Here is a 24,922-nt window from a genome sequence, read left to right as displayed (position 1 = left end):
AGGCCCTGAGCGAAGAATGGTTTTTACCTTTTTAACTGTTTGGGGGTGGGGGTGGGGGAGTATCAAAAGGACGATATTTCGTGACTTGTACAAATTCTGTGAAATTCAAATTTCAATGACCATAAAGTCTTAACAGAACACAGTCACACCATCCTTTACATTCTGCCTCTGGCTGCTTTTACACTACCAGGGCAGAGTTGAGCAGTTGTGACAAGAGACCACATATGGTGCTATCACTGTGCACTGCAGCTAGGCGCTCTCCAAATCACAGTGACACGGGTATAACTCAGCAGTGCTCAGAGTGCCATGTGCTGTACTGCAACATTTTATAAGTGCACACTCAACATGTCAAAACAAGAAAAGAAAATCTGGACTTCAAATGTTGTGTTTTTAAGGTACAATGGGATGTGAACTATTCTGTTATGAAACTAGATGGCAAAGCACTGTTTATTATGCAATCATACCATCCCTGTGCTAAAATACACTATATGTCGACATTACCAGACTAAGCAGTCATCACAGTATTCCCAAATCACAAGAAAGGAACAGTCAGAAAAGTCAGAAAATGTTAAATGGAGTATCTTATTACAGGAGAATTTCTTCACAAAAATAAAAAATGAAAACAAAGCTTCAATCAAAGCTGGTTTCTAAGGTCGCCTGTTAATAAGTTAAAGAAGCCAATGATGATTTTCCTTGATTCTTGATGAGTTTAAGATCTGAGTGTTGTCATTTATTTGAGGAGTTTGAAGTGATGAAGAATTAGCTTCTATGAAAAGTGCATGTGAAACAGAATGCAGAATACTGTCAGAGAAGCTAAGAAAAGATGAAATCACTACAACGTGCAGCAGAACGTGCCATGATGAGCTACAACTGATGGTGGTAAAATTGTGTGTAGACAGAAAAAAAGGCTTCACTGGACAAATTCACAAAACTTGTGACAATGTAAAGTGTTTAAAGCTTATGGCTATTCTTTCTTTTTTTCATAAGCAGGTACTTGGGGAGTTTTTTTTTTGATCCCTCGCATGTTACTGAACCAGTAATGTCAACAGTGAACTTAATTTACTCTCATGGACTTAACCATCACTAGTTTCTGACTTGTCCTATCACACTGTAGTTTAATGGCTTACAACAAGTAACGCTGGGGCTTCCCTGGTGGCGCAGTGGTTAAGAATCCGCCTGCCAATGCAGGGGACACAGGTTCGATCCCTGGTCCAGAAAGATCCCACATGCCGCGGAGCAACTAAGCCCGTGCGCCACAACTACTGAGCCTGCACTCTAGAGCCCATGAGCCACAACTACTGAAGCCTGTGCACCTAGAGCCCACGCTCTGCAACGAGAAGCCACCACAATGAGAAGCCTGCGCACCGCAACGAAGGGTAGCCCCCACTCACCGCAACCAGAGAAAGCCCGCAAGCAACGAGGACCCAACGCAGCCAAAAATAAATAAATAAAATAAATAAATTTATTAAGGGAAAAAAAAGGAAGTAATGTGGGTTCTTTTATTTGTTTTTTTTTTTACTACTTTTGGAGCTTAGGACCAAGGCTGAAATTTTTCTGAATGAGAACAACACTCAACCACTGTTACTGAACACTGAATGGCTCTGGAAATTCACCTTTGCTGAAGTGCTATCTGAAGTTAAAATAATAAGTGAGATTCCCATTCCCATACAAATTTGCAGTCGATATATTTTCAAACTACAGTTACACAGCATTTTTCAGAACTTAATGCAAGTGTGAAGGAAATTTCCCTATTCCAAAAGCCATTTAGTTATGCAATTGAAGAGCTTTCACCTAACCTTCCACTGGAAATGATTAATCTACAAAGTAATGACATACTAAAAGGCAAATAAAGAGAAGAACCTAATAGAATTCTATAAATGCTTTATGCCTTCTAAGTGAAGAATATACTCAACTAAAATCATACGTGCTTGTGGGATGGTATCAGAATGTGGCAGTACCTACATGCATAAAAAGACATTTTCAAAGATGAAATATGTAAAATCTCACTACGGATCAGCATTAATAGATTAGATGAACATTTGCAAATAGATTTTGATGAGAGGGGAACTCTACCTTCAAATGCCATTTAAATGAAACGTTATCCCCCTAGAAAAAGAATTTCATTCTTCTCATTAGTAGATCTGTATCACGGAAAAATGAACTCAAGTATTCTTAAATTTTGAATTTCATCATAAAATCTGGGGAAATTTGTTTCTCTTTTGTCACCTAAGTACCCTCATAATATCCTCTTTTTTGCCTCTTGGTCTACAAAACCTAAATGTGTACTTTCTGGGCCTTTGCAACAAAAGTTGAGCTTGATGATCCCTGGTCTAAAGGACCTTATACCTGCAGTGCTGCACCTCTTTGGAAATCCTTCTCAACTACCGGGCATTGATTATAGGACTCTGGGAGCCTTTGGGGTAACTTCTTAAGAGAAGAGTTCACCCACCCTAGTGTGGAACAGCATGGTAATGAGCAGAAGGGAGTACAAGAAGAAAAAAGAATATAGTTAAAGGTAAGGAATTGTTTTATAAGCTACCAAAGCTAAGAGTCTCTATCAGCAAAGAAAAACAAAAACAAACAAGAGAAAGAGCGTGTGAGAAATAAAGGGAGAGAGAGTTTTAAAACTGTTATCCTGAGAAATTTTAGCTCCTACCACCAAACAATTAATGACACCTATTACGTAAAATGTACTAAAGACATAAAGTAGAAGTGAAAACTCCTTGCTCAGGAGTGCTTAAAATCTACTTAAGGAAAAACAGTAATCCTAAAATAATTTAATGATATACTCTAAGAGTTCACAAAGGAATGACCACAAAGGGACTGACTGGACCAACATAGAAAGGTTTTACAAAAAAGGTGGAAAGAGAGCTGAGCCCTGGAAGGCATAAAATCAAATACACAGAATAATAAAACCGTATGATGGGGGTGGGCAAAATGGATGAAGGGGATACAAAGTTATAGTTACAAAATAAATAAGTCATGGGATAGAATGTACAGCATGGTGACTATAGTTAATAATACTGTATTGTATATTTGAAAGTTGCTAAGAGAACTAATCTTAAAAGTTTTCATTACAAGGAAAAAAATTTGTAACTGTGTAAGGATGATAACTAATAACTAGACCTATTGTGGTAATCATTTCTCAAAATATAGAAATATCAAATCATTATACTGTACTCCTGAAACTAATATGTCAATTATACCTCAACTGAAAAAAAAAGCTAATATGTGTAATACTATAAAGAGTTCTAAAAATTAGTTTTTGAAATCCAGCATCACAATAGAAAAATGGATAATTGTTTTAACTATAAATGAATCTGACAGTCAGATCATAGCTTATCACTGCATGCTACTGGACTTCTTATATCTGAACCCTCAACTGAATTCTCCACTCAGTCAGGCAGGTAAGAAACTGAAGAGTTCATACCTACGGGTTAGAACCTATCCCAGGGCAGAGGAAAAAGAAGGGCTGGGCCACATGAGCAAAAACAAACAAACAAAACCATATGAAACAAGGTGCCCAGAGTGAATGAATGACTAGTTAAAGGGAATTCTCCCCATCAGGATTTATACAGAATAATATGAAGATAAAAACTGGACAAATCAGAACCTTTCTACAAGAGTTGGTGCTTCACTGTGTAAGCAGAACGGGATGCTGAGGAAGAGTTATTCACAAGGGGCTGGAGGTGGGGGAGAGCACAGGCAAAGTGGCTTACTGCCTAGGAAAGATTCCGGCCTGGGGATTAGAAGCAGAGACCTGTTACAACAGAACAACTATAGTATCTCCTGAGACAGTGAAGCCTGAAAAGTAGATGATTAAATGGTTTATGCCCACCTGCTCCTCCAGTTACTATGGAACAAATGAAATTGGATTAAGTATGTGTGCATATCCCCAAAAAGGTCCTACTGGGCCACTTTCTATTAAGTGCCAACTGACCCAAAAGCCAAATATGCAAAGTAAACCTCTGGTCTTTCACAAAAAAATTCAGTAAAGAGTTGCAAAATGATAGCAATTAAGACTCAAAAGAGTCAGGTGGCTGGCTAGAAGCCAGATGTCCTTTGGCTGGTATAAAACAAACACAAATCTCTCCCTCTCTCTCCCTTGCGTGCACGCACACACACACACAGAGCCAGGGGACCTAGAAGCAGTAGCTGGGTCTCTACTAGCAGTCTTTCTCTGGCATGCTACTTCAGCTTGCTAGGCCTGTCTAGTCCCTAGGGCCCAGCTCAATCCCACCCCAACCCCCATCCCGTGGAAGCTGGGAATCCCATGGGTGCTGCAGATTCTACGACATACCAGAGCAAACTACAGAGCCTGTTACTTAACTTCCTAAAAATACCATAGCGCCACGGAGCCAGGTGGTACCTGGCTCAAAGTGATGACCCAGACCAGGTCCACCTAGACTCCAGGGTCTCAAGACAGAAAACTGCTTTCCTCGATGTAACTCATGGAAGGAAACTCCTCATAATCTTAGTGACCTTACCTTTCAAACGAAGTTTAAAAATTAAAAGAAATGTTTTCTTTTCTGTGGCTCCTTGCCCATTACAGGTTATCCTGGCAACGGTTGTCTTCCAATTTACTGCATTAGCAGATTAGCAGAATAAAGTGGGATGGTCGACATGAAACAGAAGTTCCCCTATAAAGAAAAAAAGAGCAAAAATGACAACATGTTCTCTTTTGTTCGGATGAGAGCTGCCATTAAAGATACTGGTTCAAGGTCTTCATTCACACACAACTATACCTCAGAGGATTGAAAAGTACTAGCTAATTGAAATTTTTTCTATGTAACAAGAGGAAAAAAGGTACTGTCATTCCTCTACCTAAGCTTTTATCCTACACTAAACAATAACCCAGAAATAGATATACAGTAAGAGCACTATCAGTGAGCAAATAAGAAAAAATACATATGCTTATCTTTGTCTTATGAAAACATCAATGATATTCTTACTCAACACAGGGTTAACTACAAAGGCACCATATTTTACAACACTAAAACAAGTTTTAAAAGTATCTTCCTCTAAATGTCCCCAAGTAGCCCCATGTAATACCTTTAAACAACTGTAACTTACTAGGAACTATGAGCAGAACATTACGTTCACTTAAGTACCAGCTGTAGCCGAATCCTGTCTCTAATGTGAATTAACCAGATGCTTCACATGAAAGGACTATAAATTTAAACTGTCTTCCAAGGCACTTCATTTATAACTAAAGACTGCAAGAAAAGACACAAACTATGGACAATATACCAATCAGAAATCCTATAAAGATGCAGTCTACAAGGCATCTCAAAATAAATGCCATTTATTTAATGCCTTTGTTCCACAAAATTCACACTATGTTCTGATCAACTCAACATTTTCCCTCAAATAAGATAATAAATAGAAACAATGCTAACCACTTGCTAAAAGAAACAAAATGAATCAAGAAAAACTGTAACAAACCTAGCTTAAAATGAAGAAAATATTTGATTCTAAAAAACATTTTACCAGTGAAATGTTTTCTAAACAAAAACGTGTTTAATTGATCACCTAAATTTTTGCTTTAAATCATAAGAACAGATCATGTGCCACCACAGTCCTTAGACATGACCAACCTAGCATGTTAGTGTAAAGAGTACATTTCTAAATGTCAAAGGTAATTCTAGTCCCATCACAACCACTCTGTGTTAGGGGTTCCAGATCCCTTTAAAAATCCAATGAAGTTATATACTCCACAAAATGCACACACCTGCGCACACGCACACCCATGTGACATTTAATCTGAGTAGCTGTAGGACCCTCAACTGATCTACAATCTTTTCTCCCACCAGCCAAGATCACCCACTTCTGGACTTCCCTAGTGGTGCAGTGGTTAAGAATCCACCTACTAAAGCAGGCAACATGGGTTAGAGCCCTGGTCCGGTAAGATCCCACATGCTGCAGAGCAAGGAAGCCCGTGCACAACTACTGAGCCTGCGAGCCACAACTACTGAGCCCGTGGGCCGCAACTACTGAAGCCCGCATGCCTAGAACCCGCCCTCCGCAACAAGAGAAGCCACCGCAATGAGAAGCCCACGCACTGCAGCAAAGAGCAGTCCCCACTTGCCGCAACTAGAGAAAGCCCGCGTGCAGCAACAAGGACCCAATGCAGCCAAAAAAAAAAAAAAGATTACCCACTTCACCCACTTCCAAGCCAGTCAGTCAATCACAGGCTCCCAGCGGAGTTGTACCAACCTGCCTGCCTCACTGGGCTGCACACTCCCATCCAGGGAAGCCAAAAGATAAGACAGCTGTCAACCCACTCAGAGCATCACAAATCCAGGTGCTTATTAAGTTGTAACAAGTATGCTGAGACATAACCCACTTTTCTGGAAAAAGGTCTTTAATTGTTCAGTCTTTTCCCTTAGACTAATTACGGGAAAGAGTGGGTCTATACTATTGATGATAAGAAATCTGGCTTTTTCTAAAGTGTGAAAATGTGGGAAACAAGATCAAAAAATAGAAAACAGAATGAAATGGTATACAAATGCAGTACTGGGACTCCTGGGTAAAGAATGTATATTGAACACACATTGCAATGCCTCTAAAAGTACAGTAAAAGAATTGTTTTGGTTGTTTTTGTCTTGCTTTTTAAAGGCATAATCCCAAGAACCAACAAAATTAGGGAGCAAAAGGAATATTGGTTGAAAAAGCTATTTAATGAACACTTAGATTCCCAAATCTCCTTGCCTTCTTCTGTCCTTCCCAACCCCATCAGATGACAGGAGGAAGCCAAAAAGGATGGTGACTCCAGTACAGCGGAGGGTGGGCCTGCCAGTGAAAAAAGAGGGACTGTGTGAACTGCAGAAAGAATGCAGAGACAGGCCCACTCAACTGCCCACCCCACCCCCAGCCAGATTCTCCTATTGGGCTCTGACATTCCCAGCCAGGATGAAAACTGAAAGTGTCTTCTAATCACTGACCTCAAGAAACAAACACCTGAAAATCCTGACACTGGGGACTTCCCAACCAAAGGAGCTCAACTCATCACACTGCTGAAAGGTTCACAGCCACTGAGCCCCCACCCGTGAATGGGGGATCCAATCAACCACCCTCACTCCAATCTTTTCTTTAAAAGTCTTCATTGTAAACTTGCAGAACAGCTGCAAGAGCAGTACAAGAAGCTCCCACAGAGTCTTCACCTAGATTCACAACTAATCACTGTGTCACTTTTGCTCTTCCACCCATCTTCTGCAGCCATCACGTCCTTCACCTTTAAATAGCTCGCTGTGTATTTCCTAAGAACAAGGGTATTCTCTTCCACAACCACAGTCAAAGTCAGGAATGCAACACATTAACTGTCCCATATAGAATCTATAGTTCACATTCCAATTCCGCCAACTGCTCTACAACGTCCCTTACGGCAATCCCCCTTCACCTGAATCCAGATCATGGATCACACCTAATGTCGTGTCTCCATCTGAAACAGTTCTTCAGCAATTCTCTGTCTTTCATTGGCATCTTTGAAGAACATAGGGTATAAATATCTGGCAGTACTACCACACAAGTGGTAAGTGAGGTTTGTTTTTCCTAGAGTATCACATAAGTAGTAAGATAATGCCTGTGTGTCCCATTATTGGGATTTTGATCACTTGGTTAAGATGGTATTTGCCTCATCTCTCCAATGTAAAATAACCAGTTTCCCCTTAGTAATTAACTAGTAAATAATCTGTAGGAAGATATTTTGAGATTATGTTCTTAAAACATTCACCCAATAGTTTTAGCATCCACTAGCAATTCTTGTCTTAATCAACTGTTACTGACAGTTATAAAATGATGTTTATTTTGTAAATCTACTGCTCCTTCTACACTTATCAGTTGACATTATAATTCCAGTAAGGTATGTTCCCTTTTTCCCATTCATTCTTTAATTCATTATCAGTATGGACTCACGGATTCTTATTTTATTTATTAATATCACCATTCATTCTGATGCTCAAGTTATCCCAGATTTGGCCAGTGGGAACCCCTTCAAGCAGAGGACTGTGTGCTTTCCATGTTTTTTGAGTACTTCCTTATTTCCTTGCATAACAACATGTTCTCGATTAATCTTGTACATTCTCTGCCCCAGCTCTAAAATTACCCATTTCTCCAAGGAGCCCTGGCTCCTTTTAGTGGAGGGTGTGATTTAGAAATGAAGATCTGAGAACTAAGTATGTTCACAGATAGTGAACAAAGCTGAGAAAGAATGGCAATTTCATATGATTCAACTCTATGCGTTGTGTGTGTATATACCCCGACTTTAAATGTGAACGAAAACCACGGGTTCCAATAACATCTCAGGAAAGCCTCTACCATGAAACGTAGAGTGCAAAACAAAACAGAACAATGCAGGATGGAGGAAAGACTATACAAGAAAAAGAGTACATTAAAAAAATTATCCTCAGAAAGGTAAGTTAATGTATCCATCAAATTTTTTTTAAAAAGGGATATTATTTAAAAGGGCACTGAGAATAATTAGCAGACTAATACATTAGGAAAATGACTTCCAACCCAGAAGTCTATACCCAGCCAAACTATCAATCAAGAGTACACAGAAAGTCTCAAAAGACTTACCTCCCACACCCCTTCCTCATAGAAAACTACTAGAGACTGTGCTCCACTAAAACAACAGAGAAACAGGAACAGGAAATTCAATGAAGGAGAGAGGCAAAATGAACTCCCAGGGTCTCAGCAGACAACTGTGTTCCCTGCAGGGAGGACAAGCCGTCCAGTCTGGAGCAGGTAAAAATTTCTTCAAAAAGATAAAGCTGATGGAATACCTGCACATGCAACTGGTGAAAAGTGTGAGGCTAAATTAGTGATTGATACATTAAAAAAAAGTTGACACAACATTTCCAAGGAATACCAGAAGTTGTTTAGGAAAAATATTTGTAATTTACTACTTGACACTATAAATAGCATCCCAAGTAATAATGGATAAATACTGATTTCACCAAAATTGCAATAAAACTGTATTGGAAAGATGGGGAAGACAGAGTGTGGGGAAGAGGGTGCAGTGAGGGAAAAAGAGTAAGCCAATCCTTATCCTCCGTATCTTTTCAGAAAGGGAAATCAATAGATGTGCTTAAAACTGAAAAACTCAGCAAGCATGCATGTAATTATGAACTCTTCCAGTATGCTCTTCAGACCTGTGGAGGTAAATATGTGTTTCTTAACTGGCTAAAAGAGTTCTAAGTACTATAGCTGCCTTCAGGGAAGGGGGAAAGAGGGAGGGGTGGCTAAAAAGGGCTGTCCTCTTGCCCAACCTCCTAAAGCTAGCTCACTCTTAACTGGAGATAGGCAAAACTGACAGATGTTTGTTTCAAATAAAATTTTAAGAAGAATGCTAGCCTGGGAGGGAGTCTTAAATGTTGAGACCAGAGAACTATAACGTCAGCTACTCATTAGTTGTGTGACCTAAGGCAAGTCATTTGACCTGAGTAGCCATTTCTTCATCTACGAAATAAAGGAGCTGGACTAAGTTAACGCTAAACTTTCTTCCTCTTTCAATAAGTTTATTAATCTCATATAAAAATAAAGTAATCAAAGCTTTAAATATGGTGCCAGTGGCCATGGACAATGGCAAATTAGCTTACAGAAAGAATGAAGCAGGACTTGGTGAAATAATCCATGGAGAGAGAAGTAAACTGGAAAACAACAATTCTGCTTTAAGCCTGTGGGTCCCAAGAGGGTGCTGATGGTTACGGAGAAATGAGAGACGCACTGTTTTAGAAGTGAAGACAAAAGAGTTCCTGGTCCTGGCCTGGAACGAACTGAACTGACATTATCCAGACAAACCATGACATGAGCCCCTGGAACCAACCCACCTAAGCTGGAAACAAATGTGTGTGTTAAAAGTTAAAACACACAGGTGGTGGTGGAATCCATAAGGATGGTGAAAAGTTCTTCCCAAAGGATACAGAGACTGAAAAAGGAGGAATTCTCCCCTCGTATTTAATTACTGGGAAACCATAAGTTTCACATCATGATTAAAGGACAAAAATGAGAAAGGGGCACGGCCAGAGAGCAGACTATTGAAAGGCAGTGGGAGCAACAGCACAATGTCATACAAGCTGGAGCAGGACAAATACAGATTTGCTAATAAAGAATACAATACATAGCTTACTAGTTGATGTCATAGTGCATTCGGGCTGCTGTAACAGAATACCATATACTGGATGACTTAACAAACAACAGAAATTGACTTCTCACACTGCTACTTCTCACACTGCTATAAACTGGGAAGTCCAAGATCACAGCATCTGTAGTGTCTGGTGAGGACCCCCTTCCTGGTTCATAGACCACAGCCTTTTCTGTGTCCTCACACAGCAGAAAGGGATGAGGGAACTCTCTGGGACCACCCATCCCAATCATTAGGGCTCCACTCTCACACCTCACCACCCCCCAAAGGCCTCACTTACCAACACCATCATGCTGAGGATTAGGTTTCCACACATGAATGTTAGAGGGGAGACACAAATATTCAGTCTATAGCAGTTGATATCATTAGATTATCCTTTCAGAGGAAATGGATCCAGAGGGGCCCCCTCAAAAAAGGAAAACGAGATTTTTTTTAAAGATAATATACTTTTACTTTTTTATTTATTTTTGCCAATCATTCCTTAAAGGAGCCACATTTTCCTCAATAGCCATATAACATAACTCTATCAAAAAGGGTCTCCTCTTTCCAATACTACTGACTCTGATTAAGGCCAATGAAGAGAATGTAAGAACATAATTATAAAAATATCAGTCAAGAATGAGGGCTGGTGTAGCCTAAAACAGCAAAGGAACAGATTCTCAGCTAAAGAGTATCTAAATATGTACTTGCTTAGTCACAGAACTCAAGAATAGCAAGAATGAACATCTACCCTTACAAACCCTTTGTGCCAGCATTATACACATGCTTCTCAAACCTCTTAGGTATTATTCCTATTTCATCATTGAGAATAATAAGAAAGGACACTCCAAATAACCCTTACATGAACCCTCAATTTATTTATTTTTTAAAAACTCACTTTGGGGATAAAGGAATAATAACCTGCTCCCTATGCTCTCATATGACTTTTTACCATAAATTCCATGACACTCTTCACAAATGCAAATTCACAAGAGGAAGCCGTAGCTATTACATAACATGCAAGAAAATATTTTCTCCTTGTGTCACCTATCATACACAAACAACTAAAGACAACCTCTCAGTTACACACAGGTGATACAGACTAGAGCCTGGACCCACAAAAGCAAGCAAGTCTACCCTCATTAACATCAGGGAGCCCTAAGGTAAACCAGCTCAATCAGAGTATCATTTTAATGTGGATCTCAATGATCCTATCTCTGCAAGTGTGCTCACAAATGCTCTCCAAAACACCCAAGTCTAAAGAGATGCAAGATAATGAGATGGGGAGACACTCCATCTCTATGAGGTCCTGCTCACCGTTTCATCCTCAATGCCTAGCACACTGTAAATTAAAAAAAAAAAATCCCCCATATTTTGACCACAAAAATCATCAAAAATGAGCACACAACCACTCGTAATTGGGAGAAACAAACTAAGTAAGTAACATCATTTGGATGACTTCAGAGGCATCTTTCAATATATACGTATGTATTTTATATATATGTACATAGATACACACAGATATATATGTAACTATCAGCTAATTTCAGAACCAATCAATTTAATACAAGCGGTGGCAAGAATACAGGCTTTTAAAGCATTAATCAAAAATTACCGACAAGAATGCAAAAAGACTGCTTTTTAAAGTACAGAACACCCAAGGTAAATCCATACTACCACCTTTTAAAAGCAAAATCAGGTACGTAAAGGACTAACTAAAAACTTTGGCACTTGACTGGATTATGTCATCATCCGGCTATGCACCCTAATGGACACTCAAATCACTGCCATCGTACATGAAAGCCAAGCCAATCTAAGTCGCTATTAAAATCGAGCCAAATCATAAATTAGTAAGTTAGCATCCAAAGTAAAGCCCAGAAATCCAACGCTTCCTGTTACAACAACAACAGTGTGCAGAGATGTAGAGCAATGGTACAAAAGACTACGTGATTCCAATCGCCAAAGCTATACTTAGCTGGCTCAGCCACGGTTACACATCAAGCTTAATTTGATGTAAAAACTTAAACTTCCATAATCCTGAGTACAAAAGCAAGAAAGACATCAAACTTTTTGTAGGGCATCTTAGTAACCAAGTGATTAATATGTGAAATAGAAGTACAGAGACTGGAAAACATGCTAAGCAGCATGAAGATGAATGAATGTATCACTGAAAATTCAACCCAAGGATGGGATTTTCAACTGGCAAACCAAGATACCTGACAGATGGAAAAGGAGAAGCCGTTCATATAGGCTCTTGGTTACTGTCCTAAAGAATAGATGAAATATGAACCAAGAAAGGGCCCAAGTCACAACCGGTTATAGCACTGCCACAAGCTCTGATTTTTTTCCTCCTACGTTTAAACACAAACCTGATTTCTAGTTGGCAATTCTAATCATACTCATAACTCTTGGTGCCCACCACTAAAACTTCTAAAATTCTCAAAAAAATTCTTTTAAGGGGAATGCTCTAGACCTACACTGTACAATACAGTAAGCCACCTGCCACACACAGTACCTGCAATGCGGCTAGTAAGACTAAGGAACTGAATTTTCAATTTTCTTTTAATTTAAATAGCCACGCTGACAAAGAATACCATTTTACTGGGCAGCACTGCTCCAACTCACATTAAAAACTAAGCACAGGATGAACGTTTATGGTCTACAATTTTGGGTAAGTTCACAACTCTAGGCTTCAACTTTCTCAACCAAAAAATATAAAGAGAGTTCCATTAGATTGTCTCCATGACTAAAAATAAATTAGTGCAGCATATAAATTAAAAGTCTCGGGACTTCCCTGGCAGTCCAGTGGCTAAGACTCTGTGCTCCCAATGCAGGGGGGCCCAGGTTCGATCCCTGGTCAGGGAACTAGATCCCTGACCACATGCCACAACTAAAAAAATCCTACATGAGGCAACAAAGATCCCCCGTGCTGCAACTAGGACCTGAAGGGGGAAAAAAGTCTTCATTAAAACTGTTGCATTGTAATTAAAGCTACACACCCCGGGCTTCCCTGGTGGCACAATGGTTGGGAATCTGCCTGCCAATGCCGGGGACACGGGTTCGAGCCCTGGTCCAGGGGGATCCCACATGCCACGGAGTAACTAAGCCCGTGCACCACAACTACTGAGCCTGCGCTCTAGAGCCCGCGTGCCACAACCAGTGAAGCCCACACACCTAGAGCCCATGCTCCGCAACGAGAGGCTACGGTAATGAGAAGCCCACGCACCACAACAAAGAGTAGCTCCCGCTCGCCGCAACTAGAGAAAGCCTGCGCATAGCAACAAAGACCCAACGCAGCCAAAATATAAATACATAAAATAGAAATATTTCCAAAAACATAAAAATAAATAAAATAAAAAAATAAAGCCACACACCCACCTCAAAGTTATGGCAGGTTACCTCACCCTGATGATACAAGGATATCATATTGCTCCTCACTTCACCAAATTTAATGGGGAAGACCAAGAGAACATGGATTCAGTTCAGTCAACCTTTGGGCAAGTAAACTCATCTCTCTGAGCTTGTTTTCATATCTGTAAAATGAGACGATTAGACTAAACGATCATTTAAGATGCTTCAAACCCTCAACTACTTCTTCCCTGTGGCTCTTAGAAGAAATATAAAATATAAGTGAAACCAGGATACTCTAAGAAATGAAGAAAAAGGAATCAATGAATAACCACAGACTCAAACTCTTAAACGAAATTAATTTCTTAAAGATCTTAAAGAAATTAAAGATCTTAAAGTAGAGAATCCCAATGACAGAGAATTTAAAGTTATACTGGGTCGGCCAAAAAGTTCGTTCGGTTTTAAGTAAATATAAAAGACACATTTTTCATCTTCACAAAGAACTTTATTGAACAACATATTCACTAACCAAACTTTCTGGCCAACCCACTACAATATCAATGCACTCTGCTGGGAGACTGATTTGGTCTATTAGGGTGTACCCAGTTTTTTGTTTTTGCTTTAAGTCCATATGTGAACACGCTGCTTTCTCCAAAGCAGGAAGATCAGTAAAACCGTGTTAACGTAGGTGGCAGGGGAACATATAGCACACAGAGGTCTGTACTGTCCCTTCCCTCACAGAGGGCGGACAAAGGAAGTCTTCCTCCTCCATCAGGCAGCTGTAGTATCATCACTATTGCTACATCCAGCTTTCTCAGACAACATCAGATGCCTGCTTACTTTATCAATGATCCAAACCAAGTAAAACGATGCTCTCATGATAGGAACTATGGTTATTTTTAGATGCAATAAGGCAAACTGCAGTGTGAATTCATCCATGAAGCTGGTAAGATGTTATACCCATCTTTCCTGTGGTATACAACTCAGGACATATATAAAACAGGACAGGATCCTTTAAAAAGAACCCTAACAGGTATCTGGAGACGGGAATATAGACTAATAATTCATGTGAAGTGTGTTAAAAGGCAGAAAGTCAAGAGAGAATGACAGGCTTAACCACTCTTCGAAGGCATATTTTCACATACCTTCTCTTCTGTGCCTATACCAGACCCACTGATATTTTTTTCAATCTTTTAAAATGGGGGGAAAGAATCACTCTCAAAGTCCCTGGTTTATAGCATGGTAGAAAAAACAAAACCAAATTCTACTTTCTGAAGAATAAAATGTTTTAGCGGGACTTCCCTGGTGGCACAGTGGTTAAGAATCTTCCTGCCACTGCAGGGATCGCAGGTTCGAGTCCTGGTCCGGGCATATCCTACATGCCGCAGAACAACTAAGCCCATGCACCACAACTACTGAGCCTGTGCCCTAGAGCCTGCGACACAACTACTGAAGCCTGCGCGCCTAGAGCCTGTGCTCCGCAACAAGAGAAGCCACTGCAATGAGAAGCTCACGCACCGCAACGAAGAGTAGCCCCCACTCGCCACAACTAGAGAAAGCCTGCGCACAGCAGCGAAAACCCAACACAGCCAAAAAATTTAAAAAGTTTTAGCTGATACTGACTTTCCTTTACATTACAGTTGATTTAACCAGGCCACCACTGATGGACCATTTAGTTTTCAATTTTCACTATCACCAAAAAATGCAAGGGTTTCCAGAAGCGGAACTGCTGGATTAAATAATGTTCATTTCTAATTAGCTGCACAATAGCCACTGGAGGTCATGGCGATCCACATTCCCACCACCAATGGACGTATGTATGCCTGGTTTCTCGCACCCTTGCCCAACAACGTCTTTTTCTCTTAAGAGCACTGTTCATGTCTAAGAGCCATTTATACTTCACTTTTCTGCCAACTGTCTGTTTATATTGTTTGTTCATTTTTCTACTGGGCCTGTCTTCTCAATGGTTTGTAGTGGTTATTTAAAAGTAAGAAAAGGAGCCCTTTGTCTCAAAGCATTCCCTCTTCAGCTCATTCCAATCTGGTGTCTATCTGTACCACTCAACTGAAACTGCCTTTTCAAGTCACCAGTGACCTCCAGATGAGGCTAAATCTAAGTGAAACTCTTCTGTCCTCCTCTCAACCTCGCTCTCAGGAGCATTCAGTACTGTGCACCAGGAGACCCTCCTTACTGGCACCTTCTCCTCACTTGGCTTCTTTGAGATCACACCCGCCTTGTTTTCTCACTGGCCACCTCTCGGTCTCCTCCGAGGCAGAGGTTCCCACAGGGTTCAGACTGTGGACACTACCTAGGTACACTCTCCCCAGCTGACTACAGTGGCTGGGGCGTCCACTTCCATGTCTTCTACTCACCCTGTTGCTGAAGCAACTGAAACAAGGCCTGGGGAGACTTAAAAAAAAAAAAATGGTTTTGTTGAATAAATGAAGCCGTTTCCACGGGTTTTTAAATATACCTCTGTAAACACAGTTGAGATTCAAATTTATAAAACCAATTCAGGCCATCTCTGCACTTCAAACACAGGTACCCAACTATTAGCAGACACTTCCCCTTGGATGTCTTGCAAGCACATTGAATGTAGTATCTCCTAAACGGGTTTTTGCTCTCTATCATACACTGACCACCAACCAAGCCTTTTCCTCACTAAGTTCTCCCTGTCCCAGGAAAGGCACACCCCAGTTGTAAAAGACAGAGCCTGGCTCCTCTTTTCCCTCCCAATATCCAATTCATCAAAATTTTGTCAACTCCATTTTGTATCTCCCCTTCTTCATCTTCCTCTGCCACCACCCAGAGGATAAAAACAGCTTCCTACTTCATCTCCTTGCATCTCCTCTGGCCCCTTGAAGCCACCGTTTACTCGTTTTCCTGGTCAGTGTCCTCTGCCACTCCATGTGAGCAATGATAACTATGATGATAATCTATCCATGCAGTCCACTGTGGTAGCCACATAAGGCTTTTAATTTTAAGCACATGAAACATAGCTAGTTCGAACTGAGAAGTATGTATGTGTAAAATATACACTTGACTTCAAAGACTTAGTAGAAAGAAGTGAAAATATCTCATAATTTTATATGACATGCTGAACTGACAATATTTTGTATTACTGGGTTAAATAAAATACATTAAAATTAACTTTACCTGTTTCTTTTTCATGAGGCCACTAGAAAATTTATGATTACATATGTAGCTTGCACTGTATCTCTATTGAGACACTGTCCTGATTCACTGAGGGCACCACCTTTTTAAAGATGAGCATGCCATCTTTTTAAACCACAAGTGACCAAAGCACTGAAAGCACCAGGCCTGGCACTGGGCAGGCACCCAGATATTTGCTGAAAGAATTATGGTCAACAATCGGTATCCTTTAGGTACACTCATTTAAAAACAAAACACTGAAAATTCAGCTCTTACTTGAAGTTGAACCACACTTTTAAAGTACCATTTGGGATTCCCTGGTGGCGCAATGGTTAGAAATCCGCCTGCCAATACAGGGGACATGGGTTTGAGCCCTGGTCCGGGATGATCCCACATGCCGTGGAGCAACGAAGCCCGTGCGCCACAACTATTGTGCCTGCGCTCTAGAGTCCACGTGCCACAACTACTGAGCCCGCGTGCCTAGAGCCCGTGCTCTGCAACAAGAGAAGCCGCTGCAATGAGAAGCCTGCGCACCGCAACAAAGAGTAGCCCCTGTGCGCAGCAACGAAGGCCCAACACAGCCAAAAATAAATGATAATAAATAAAATAAATTTTAAAAAATAAATGAGGTACAATGTGTATTAAAACAACTTTTTTTTTTAATTCAACAAATGTATACTGAGACCTGTTCTGCAGAGCGCACCAGAGCCAGGTGTCCTGACTTCTCGCTGGCTCTGCGGCAGGCTCACTGCACCCAGTCACCCTTTCATTAAGGAAACCCATGACATGAAGTCAGAGAAAGGCCTTTGTTCTTCATATTTTGCATTCTTACAATAAGTCATCATTTGAATTTATACAAATAATATACAAATACCTTCTTCTAAACTATTGTAACAATACAGGCAAAGTGACAATCTCCTTCTACCTACCCAGCTCCTTCCAATCACAGTAATCAGTTTCAGAACTGTTAAGAAAACAACTAAGTTGAAACTTTACACATACATGAATTTTAAGAAATACTTTGTCTACTTCTCTAACATTCATCCTAATTATGTCATTAACTTTTGTAATTTTTTGGTGCTAAATTTTCTGTTAGAAGGGAAAGTCGGAAACTGCGGAAGACTGGAAATTTAAGGTGGCCTAAAAAGATTCTGAGTCATCAACCCTTAAAACTTAGTCATCACAACTCAAAAAATCAGCCATGAGAGAAGGAAAGCTAGTGGACAATACAAGGAGGAACAAAAAAAAGTAGACAGTTAACATGGAAAGTGTAATTAATAAGATTTAGGTAGTGATCATCTTGTATTTAAATGTCCAATCACTATGCTGTACACCTGAAATTAACATAATACTGTCGTACCAACTATATGCCAAGTGAAAAACAAAACAAAACAAAAAACCTGGGAGGCGGGGCTTTGCAAAAAGTATCACACCACCTTATGTTATGCCCTGCAACATTTAAACTACCAGAGAGGGTGTGGTATCTTCAGGAGGGCAAGGCTTACAGTCAGTGTGGGGTCTTCTAAAGAAACAAAAAATGCACTCTCAGATGGCCTCACAAACACACAGAGTACATTTCAAAACAAACATTATTACATTTTAAGTCTAGAACTATAATCTGAATGGATTTCAGTGTGATTTAGGTTGGAAGCCCTTTAAAAATTCCAATTTGGGTCCACATTCAACCTCCAGAGACAGATCACAACCAAAGAAGACACACGAGCAAGACTGCAGGAAAGTTTACGCCCAAACAGAGAAACTTACAACTACCTGCTTACAAGGCAGAGGACACTGTGGGGATACTACAAGACAAAAAAAATCGAGGTCTTCCACAGATGGCAAGTGAGGTAGGGGGGATTGTTTTAACTGGTAGACCTTATTTGGATCCTGATTTGCCAAAATTAGAAAAATATACATATAAAAATTATCACATTTGAGACAATTGGAAATTTCAACTCCGACTAAGTACTGGATAGTATCAAGCAACTGCTTTGTGGGAGTTTTATTTAGATGTTACAGTTTTGTGGTTATGTTATGGTTAAAACAAAAAAAAAGTGGTTATTTTTGAAAGATCTATACTGACATATTTACAGAAGAAACAAGATAATTATTTTGAGATTTTCTTCAAAGTAATATGTAAGGAGCTAGCCATAAAGAAAAAAATTAATCAACTGAATTACATTAACTCCTCTTCCTCCAAAGACACAATGACAACCCACAGAGTAGGCAAAGATATTCACCATGTTTGTATCTCCTGAAAGATTCATATCCAGAATAAAAGAAACCCTACCAAGTGCTGTGTTTGAAAATATGTCCACAAATTCTTTGACACTCCTTTCAAAAAGGGAACTTAACTCCCCAAGGTGGGACGATGTAGTGAGTCTCTTCTAACAAACAGAATATGGCAAAATTAAATGCCATGAGACTTTTGAGGTTGTGTCATAAAAATGATAGCTTCCACTTGGTGCTATTTCTCTCAAATCACTCTCTCAGGGGAAAGTCAGTCACCATGTCCTGAGGACAGGACACTTAGGCAATCCTGTCAAAGGCCTACATGAAAAGGAACTGTGGCCTCCCACAGACAGCCAGGACTAACTTGCCAGGCATGCGAATGAGCCACCTTGGGAAGGATCATCCAACTCCAGTCAAGCCTTCAGAGGCTGATAACATCCAAGCCAAATGGCCCAGCCAAGTCGCTCCCAAGTTCCTAACCCACAAAAACTATGAGATAATAAATGTTTACTGTTGTTATAAACCACTAAGTTTGGGGATAATTGCTATGAAGCAACAGAGAGTTAATACGATAAAACAGATAATGCAATAGACAAAAGAAAAGGAGACAAATATTACTCTTTGTTAAAAAAGAATAACTAGGGGGTTGGGGAAGGGAAGGATTGAGAGTTTGGGATTAGCAGACGCAAAATATTGTATATAAGATGGATAAACAACAAGGTCCTACCGTATAGCATAGGGAACTATATTCAATAACCTGTGATAAACCATAATGGAAAAGAATATTAAAAAGAATGTATATATTGGGATTTCTCTGGCGGTCCAGTGGTTAAGACTCCGTGCTCCCACTGCAGGGGGCACAGGTTCAATCCCCGGTAGGGGAACTAAGATCCCACATGCCACGTGGCGTGGCCAAAAATAAATAAATGAATGATGAATGAATGAATGAAAAGGAAAGAAAAAGAACGTGTGTGTATATGTATATATGTACGTATAACTGAGTCACTTTGTTGTGCAGCAGAAATTAACACAGCATTGTAAATCAACTATATTTCAATAAAATTTTTAAAAGATAAAAATGAAAAGGGATAACTAAACAACCAAAGAAAGCATGAAAAGGTGCTAGACTTCACTAGTGCAAATTAAAACTATTGTAAGTTATCACTACACAGCTAGGGGTGTAGCTAAAATGAACAGCATGGAAGAAAGACATGAGCTCTTAATGATAACATGGAGTAAGCGGAACGTCATGCACTGCTGGGGGAAGTGTAATCTGGTACAGCCACTTTAGTAGATGCAGCCACAGTTTTCCAAAATGGAATATATGCACACCTCTACGACCTAGCAATTTCACTTCTAGGTATATCCCCAACAATCTCACACACAATGTCAAGAGAAAAACTCAGACACAAGTGAACATACCATAAGATTCTATTTATTTAAGGAACAAAACTTAATGCAGTTAAGTATCAGGATACTGGCTGCCCTCGGCAGAGCGGAGGGTATGACTGAAAGGGGACAAAGGAGATAGCCGGGACCCAATTACCCAGGTGGGTTTCAGACAGTGAAAATTTCATTTATGATGTGCACTCTTCTATATTTCTATTGGAATTCAAAAGAGTTTTAAAATAGTGACAATCCAGGAGAGAAGTGTGGGTTGAAGGAGTAGGTAGGGCAGGACTGGCCTTGGGTTTATGGCTGTTGGAGCTGAGTACCTGAGGGCTCATTACACTATTCTATGTATGTGTGTATTAAAATTTTCCCCTAATAAAAAAGATTTTAAATATACATTAATATAAAACTGGCTGGGGCTTCCCTGGTGGCGCAGTGGTTTAGAGTCCGCCTGCTGATGTAGGGGACACGGGATCGTGCCCTGGTTCGGGAAGACCCCACATGCCGCGGAGCGGCTAGGCTCGTGAGCCATGGCCGGTGAGCCTGCGCGTCCGGAGCCTGTGCTCCGCAATGGAAGAGGCCACAACAGTGAGAGGCCCGCGTACAGCAAAAAAAAAAAAAAAAAAAACTGGCTGGAACTGCTGATAAAAGCATAAACTGGGGTAATTTTTCTGGCCATAGATATCAAAGGGTGTTAAAAATCTATACACTCCTTGACCCAATTCCTCTGCTTTAATGAGTTCATACTAAGGTATTTATCCTGAGTAAAAAAATCTTATATATAACTATGTCCAAAGAGTTTATAACAGGAAAAAAAAAGAGAAATGTCTAAATATAGAGATCACAGGACACTGTGGGGACCACCACAGGATAAACAATCCAGGTCATCCACAAACACATGGAACCTGAATAACAATGATTTTATCTGCACCAAGGTTCTTTTATCTATCCATTGAAATACAGTCATTAACAAAGATGTGATCCACATCATTATGTCACCAAAAACATGCAAATTAAAACAACTGGACACAACCACACACCAATTAGAATGGCCAAAGTCCAGAACACTGACACCAAATGCTGGTGAGGATGTGGAGCAACAGGAACTCTCAATCACTGCTGATGAAAGTGCAAAATGGTACAGGCATTTGGAAGACAGTTCAGCAGTTTCTTACAAAACTAAACATATTCTTACCATACAATCCAGCAATCGTTCTCCTTGGTATCTACCCAAGGAAGCTGAAAACTTATGATCACACAAAAACCTGCACACAGATGTTTATGGCAGCTTTATCCATACTTGCCAATACGTGGAAGCAACCAACATGTCCTTCAGTAGGTGAGTGAATAGACTTTTCCCCTCCCCTCATGTTTCTGGGAGGGGGAAGAGAACATTTCCTTTTCTTTTCTTTTCTTTATTGAAATATATCAGGACATTCCATTCTTAACAAAGCTCACCTTCAAAAAAAAAACTATTTTACCAGAGCCTAACCCACTGAGGTTTTACCAGAACCTAACCTACCTGGAGGAAGGGAAATATCCAACTCCAGCCCCCTCTAACCTTCCGCATGAGGAAAGGGAAGTACACAACTCCAGGCCACTCTAGCCATCCTGTACCACCTAAGAAAAGGAAAAAAGCAGAGAAGCACTGGTGAAGTTCATAGTTCAGGGGCACAGGCTCACCAAAAGACTGAGACTGAATCAGAGCACTACAGAACACTTCCCCTCCCCAGACAATTTACCACTACATTCCCAAAGGTCTATTCTTCACAGTTCCTTTTACCAGTGCATCATGTCTGCCTTTCAAAAAAGATTACGAAGCATACTAAAAAGACAAAAAACAGTTTGAAGAGATTGAACAAGCATCAGAACCAGTCATGTATGCCAGAGATGCTGGAATTATCAAACCAGGAAAGCTAACAGCTTTAATGGAAAAGGCAGACAACATGCAATAACAGATAAAATAATGCAAATTGATAAAAATTCTAAGAAAGAATCAAAAAGAAATGCTACAGACCAAAAATACTGTAACAGAAATGAAAAATGCCTCTGATAGGCCCATTAGTAGACTGGACATAGCTGAGGAAAGAAACTCTGAGCCTGAAGATACGACACTAGAAACTTCCAAAATGGAAAAGCAAAGAGGAAAAAACGGGGGGCGGGGGAGCGGTGTGCAAAATATCCAAGAGCTGTGGCACAACTACAAAAGGTATACCATACATGCAATGGGAATACCGGAAGGAAAAGAGAAAAGGAATAGCAACAATATTTGAAGCAATAATGACTGGGAATTTCCCCCAAATTAATGTCGGACACCAAACCACAGATCCAGGAATCTCAGGGAACACCAAGCAGGATAAATGCAAAAAAAAAAAAAACCTACACCCGGGCATATCATATGTTGTCTACAAGAAACTCACTTTAAATTCAGAGACACATATAGGTTAATAGTAAAGGGATAGAGCTAGACCATACTAACACTAATTAAAACAAACTGAAGGTGGCTATATTAATTTCAGACAGAGAAGACTTCAGAGCAAAGAAAGCTGTCAGTGATAAGAAGAGTTATTACAAAATGAAAAGGGGGTCAATACTCCAAGAAGACATAACAATCCTTAATGTTATGCAGTTAACAACATTATCAAAAACAGCTAAAACTGCAAGGAGAAATAGATGAATTTACTATTATAACTGAGGACTTTAACACTCCTCTATCAGAAATGGACAAATCCAGCAAGCAGAAAATCAATAAAGACATAACTGAACTCAAGAGCACCATCAATCAACCGTATATAATTGACATGTATGGACTAATTCATCCAGCAGTAGCAAATCACACATTCTTCTCAAACACACATGGTATAAGCATCAAGATGGACAACATTCTATGAAATACACCTTAACAAATTAAGAACAGAAATCATACAATGTCTGCCCTTAGACCACAATGCAATTAAACTAGAAATCAGTAACAGAAAGATAGCTGGAAAAACCCAAAGTACTTGAAGATTACACATTACACTTCTAAATAACACATGGATCAAAGACAAAAAAAAATCTCAAGAGAAACTTTAAAAATGTCTGAACAAAATGAAAATACAACTTACTAAACTTTGGGGGATGCAGCAAAAACAGTGCGTAGATTAAAATATATAGAATTGAAAGCATATATTAGAAGACATCTAAAATCAATAATCTAAGCTTTCACCTTAGAAAACTAGATAAAGAAGAGCAAATTAATTCCAAACTACGCAGAAAATTGAAATAATAAAAATTAGAGCATAAAAGAATTTTAAAACAAGAAATCAGTAGAGGAAGTCAATAAAACCAAAAGCTGATTCTTCAAAAAAAAAAAAAAAAATCAATAAAACTCGTAAGACTTTTTCCAGACTAAGAAAGAAAGAAGACCTAAACTGCTAATATCAGAAATTAAAGAGGGGAAGCACTACAGATCCCATATACAATAAAAGGATAATAAAAGAATATTATGAACAACTCCATAGCTGCAGATTTGATAACCTAGATGAAATGGAATGGACCAACTCCTTGACAGATACAATCTGTCACAACTCACATAAGAATAGACAGTTTAGGGGGCTTCCCTGGTGGCGCAATGGTTGAGAGTCCGCCTGCCGATGCAGGGGACACGGGTTTGTGCCCCGATCTGGGAGGATCCCACATGCCACGGAGCGTCTGGGCCCGTGAGCCACGGCCGCTGAGCCTGTGTGTCTGGAGCCTGTGCTCCGCAACAGGAGAGGCCACAACAGTGAGAGGCCCGAGTACCGCAAAAAAAAAAAAAAAAAAAAAAAAAAATAGTTTGACTAGATCTACATCTATTAAAGAAACTGAATCAATTATTAATAACCTAAAACAGAAAGCATCATGTCCAAATGGGTTTACTGATGAATTCTACCAAACATTTAAAGAAAAAAATTATACCAATTCTCTATCATCTCTTCCAAAAGACAGAAACAGAAGGAATACTTCCTAACTCATTCTGAGACCAATCATGCTCCTTGGTATTTACTCCAACGAACTGAAAACTTATGTTCACACAAAAACCTGCACACAGATGTTTAAGGCAGGTTTTTCATAACTGCCAAAACTCGAAGGCAACCAAGATGTCCTTCAGTAGGTGAGTGCATAGACTGGTACAACCAAACAATGGAATATTACTCAGCACTAAAAAGAAATGATCTGTCAAGCGTGAAAAGGCACGGAGGAACCTTAAATGTATATTACTAAGAGAAAGAAGCCAGTCTAAAAAGGCTACAATGCTGCATGTTTCCTACTATAGTTCGTTCTAGAAAAAGCAAAACTATAGAAACATTAAAAAGATTAGTGAGGGGGCTTCCCTGGTGGCACAGTGGTTGAGAGTCCGCCTGCCAATGCAGGGGACACGGGTTCGTGCCCCGGTCCGAGAGGATCCCACATGCCGTGGAGCGGCTGGGCCTGTGAGCCATGGCCACTGAGCCTGCGTGTCCGGAGCCTGTGCTCCGCAACGGAAGAGGCCACAGTAGTGAGAGGCCCGCGTACCGCAAAAAAAAAAAAAAAAAAGATTAGTGAGGTCATCGGAGAGCGTTGCTCGCTGTGGGCAGAGCCTGTGTGTCACTGATGTCACCGCCGCCAACTGCTTTCTGGGAGGCAGAAGTGGAAGGCCCGAGAGTTGATAAT

General features: G+C 40.0%; 1 protein-coding gene across 9 annotated transcripts in view; it reads right to left on the bottom strand.

Moving 5' to 3' along the window:
* PPP6R3 (protein phosphatase 6 regulatory subunit 3) overlaps positions 1-24,922 on the bottom strand; it is a 130,316-nt gene that overhangs the window by 85,946 nt on the left and 19,448 nt on the right. For 3 of the 9 annotated variants that reach the window (XM_081239001.1, XM_081239003.1, XM_081239004.1), the window contains one exon: positions 4,488-4,640. The exons of 3 other annotated variants lie outside the window; for them this stretch is intronic. Coding sequence is in view for 2 of the 6 variants with exons in the window: in XM_081238993.1 (XP_081095119.1) it covers positions 21,771-21,818 (48 nt within the window). In the remaining 4 variants the exon portion in view is untranslated. Of the gene's footprint in view, positions 1-4,487; positions 4,641-21,770; positions 21,869-24,922 lie in introns of those variants that run through there. 3 more of the 9 variants (XM_081238993.1, XM_081238998.1, XM_081239002.1) reach the window with 2 other exon arrangements.

The sequence above is a fragment of the Mesoplodon bidens genome, assembly GCF_964165515.1.
Source record: "Mesoplodon bidens genome assembly, chromosome: 7".
Taxonomy (NCBI): Eukaryota; Metazoa; Chordata; class Mammalia; order Artiodactyla; family Ziphiidae; genus Mesoplodon; species Mesoplodon bidens.
This window is presented reverse-complemented; position numbering and strand designations above follow the sequence as displayed.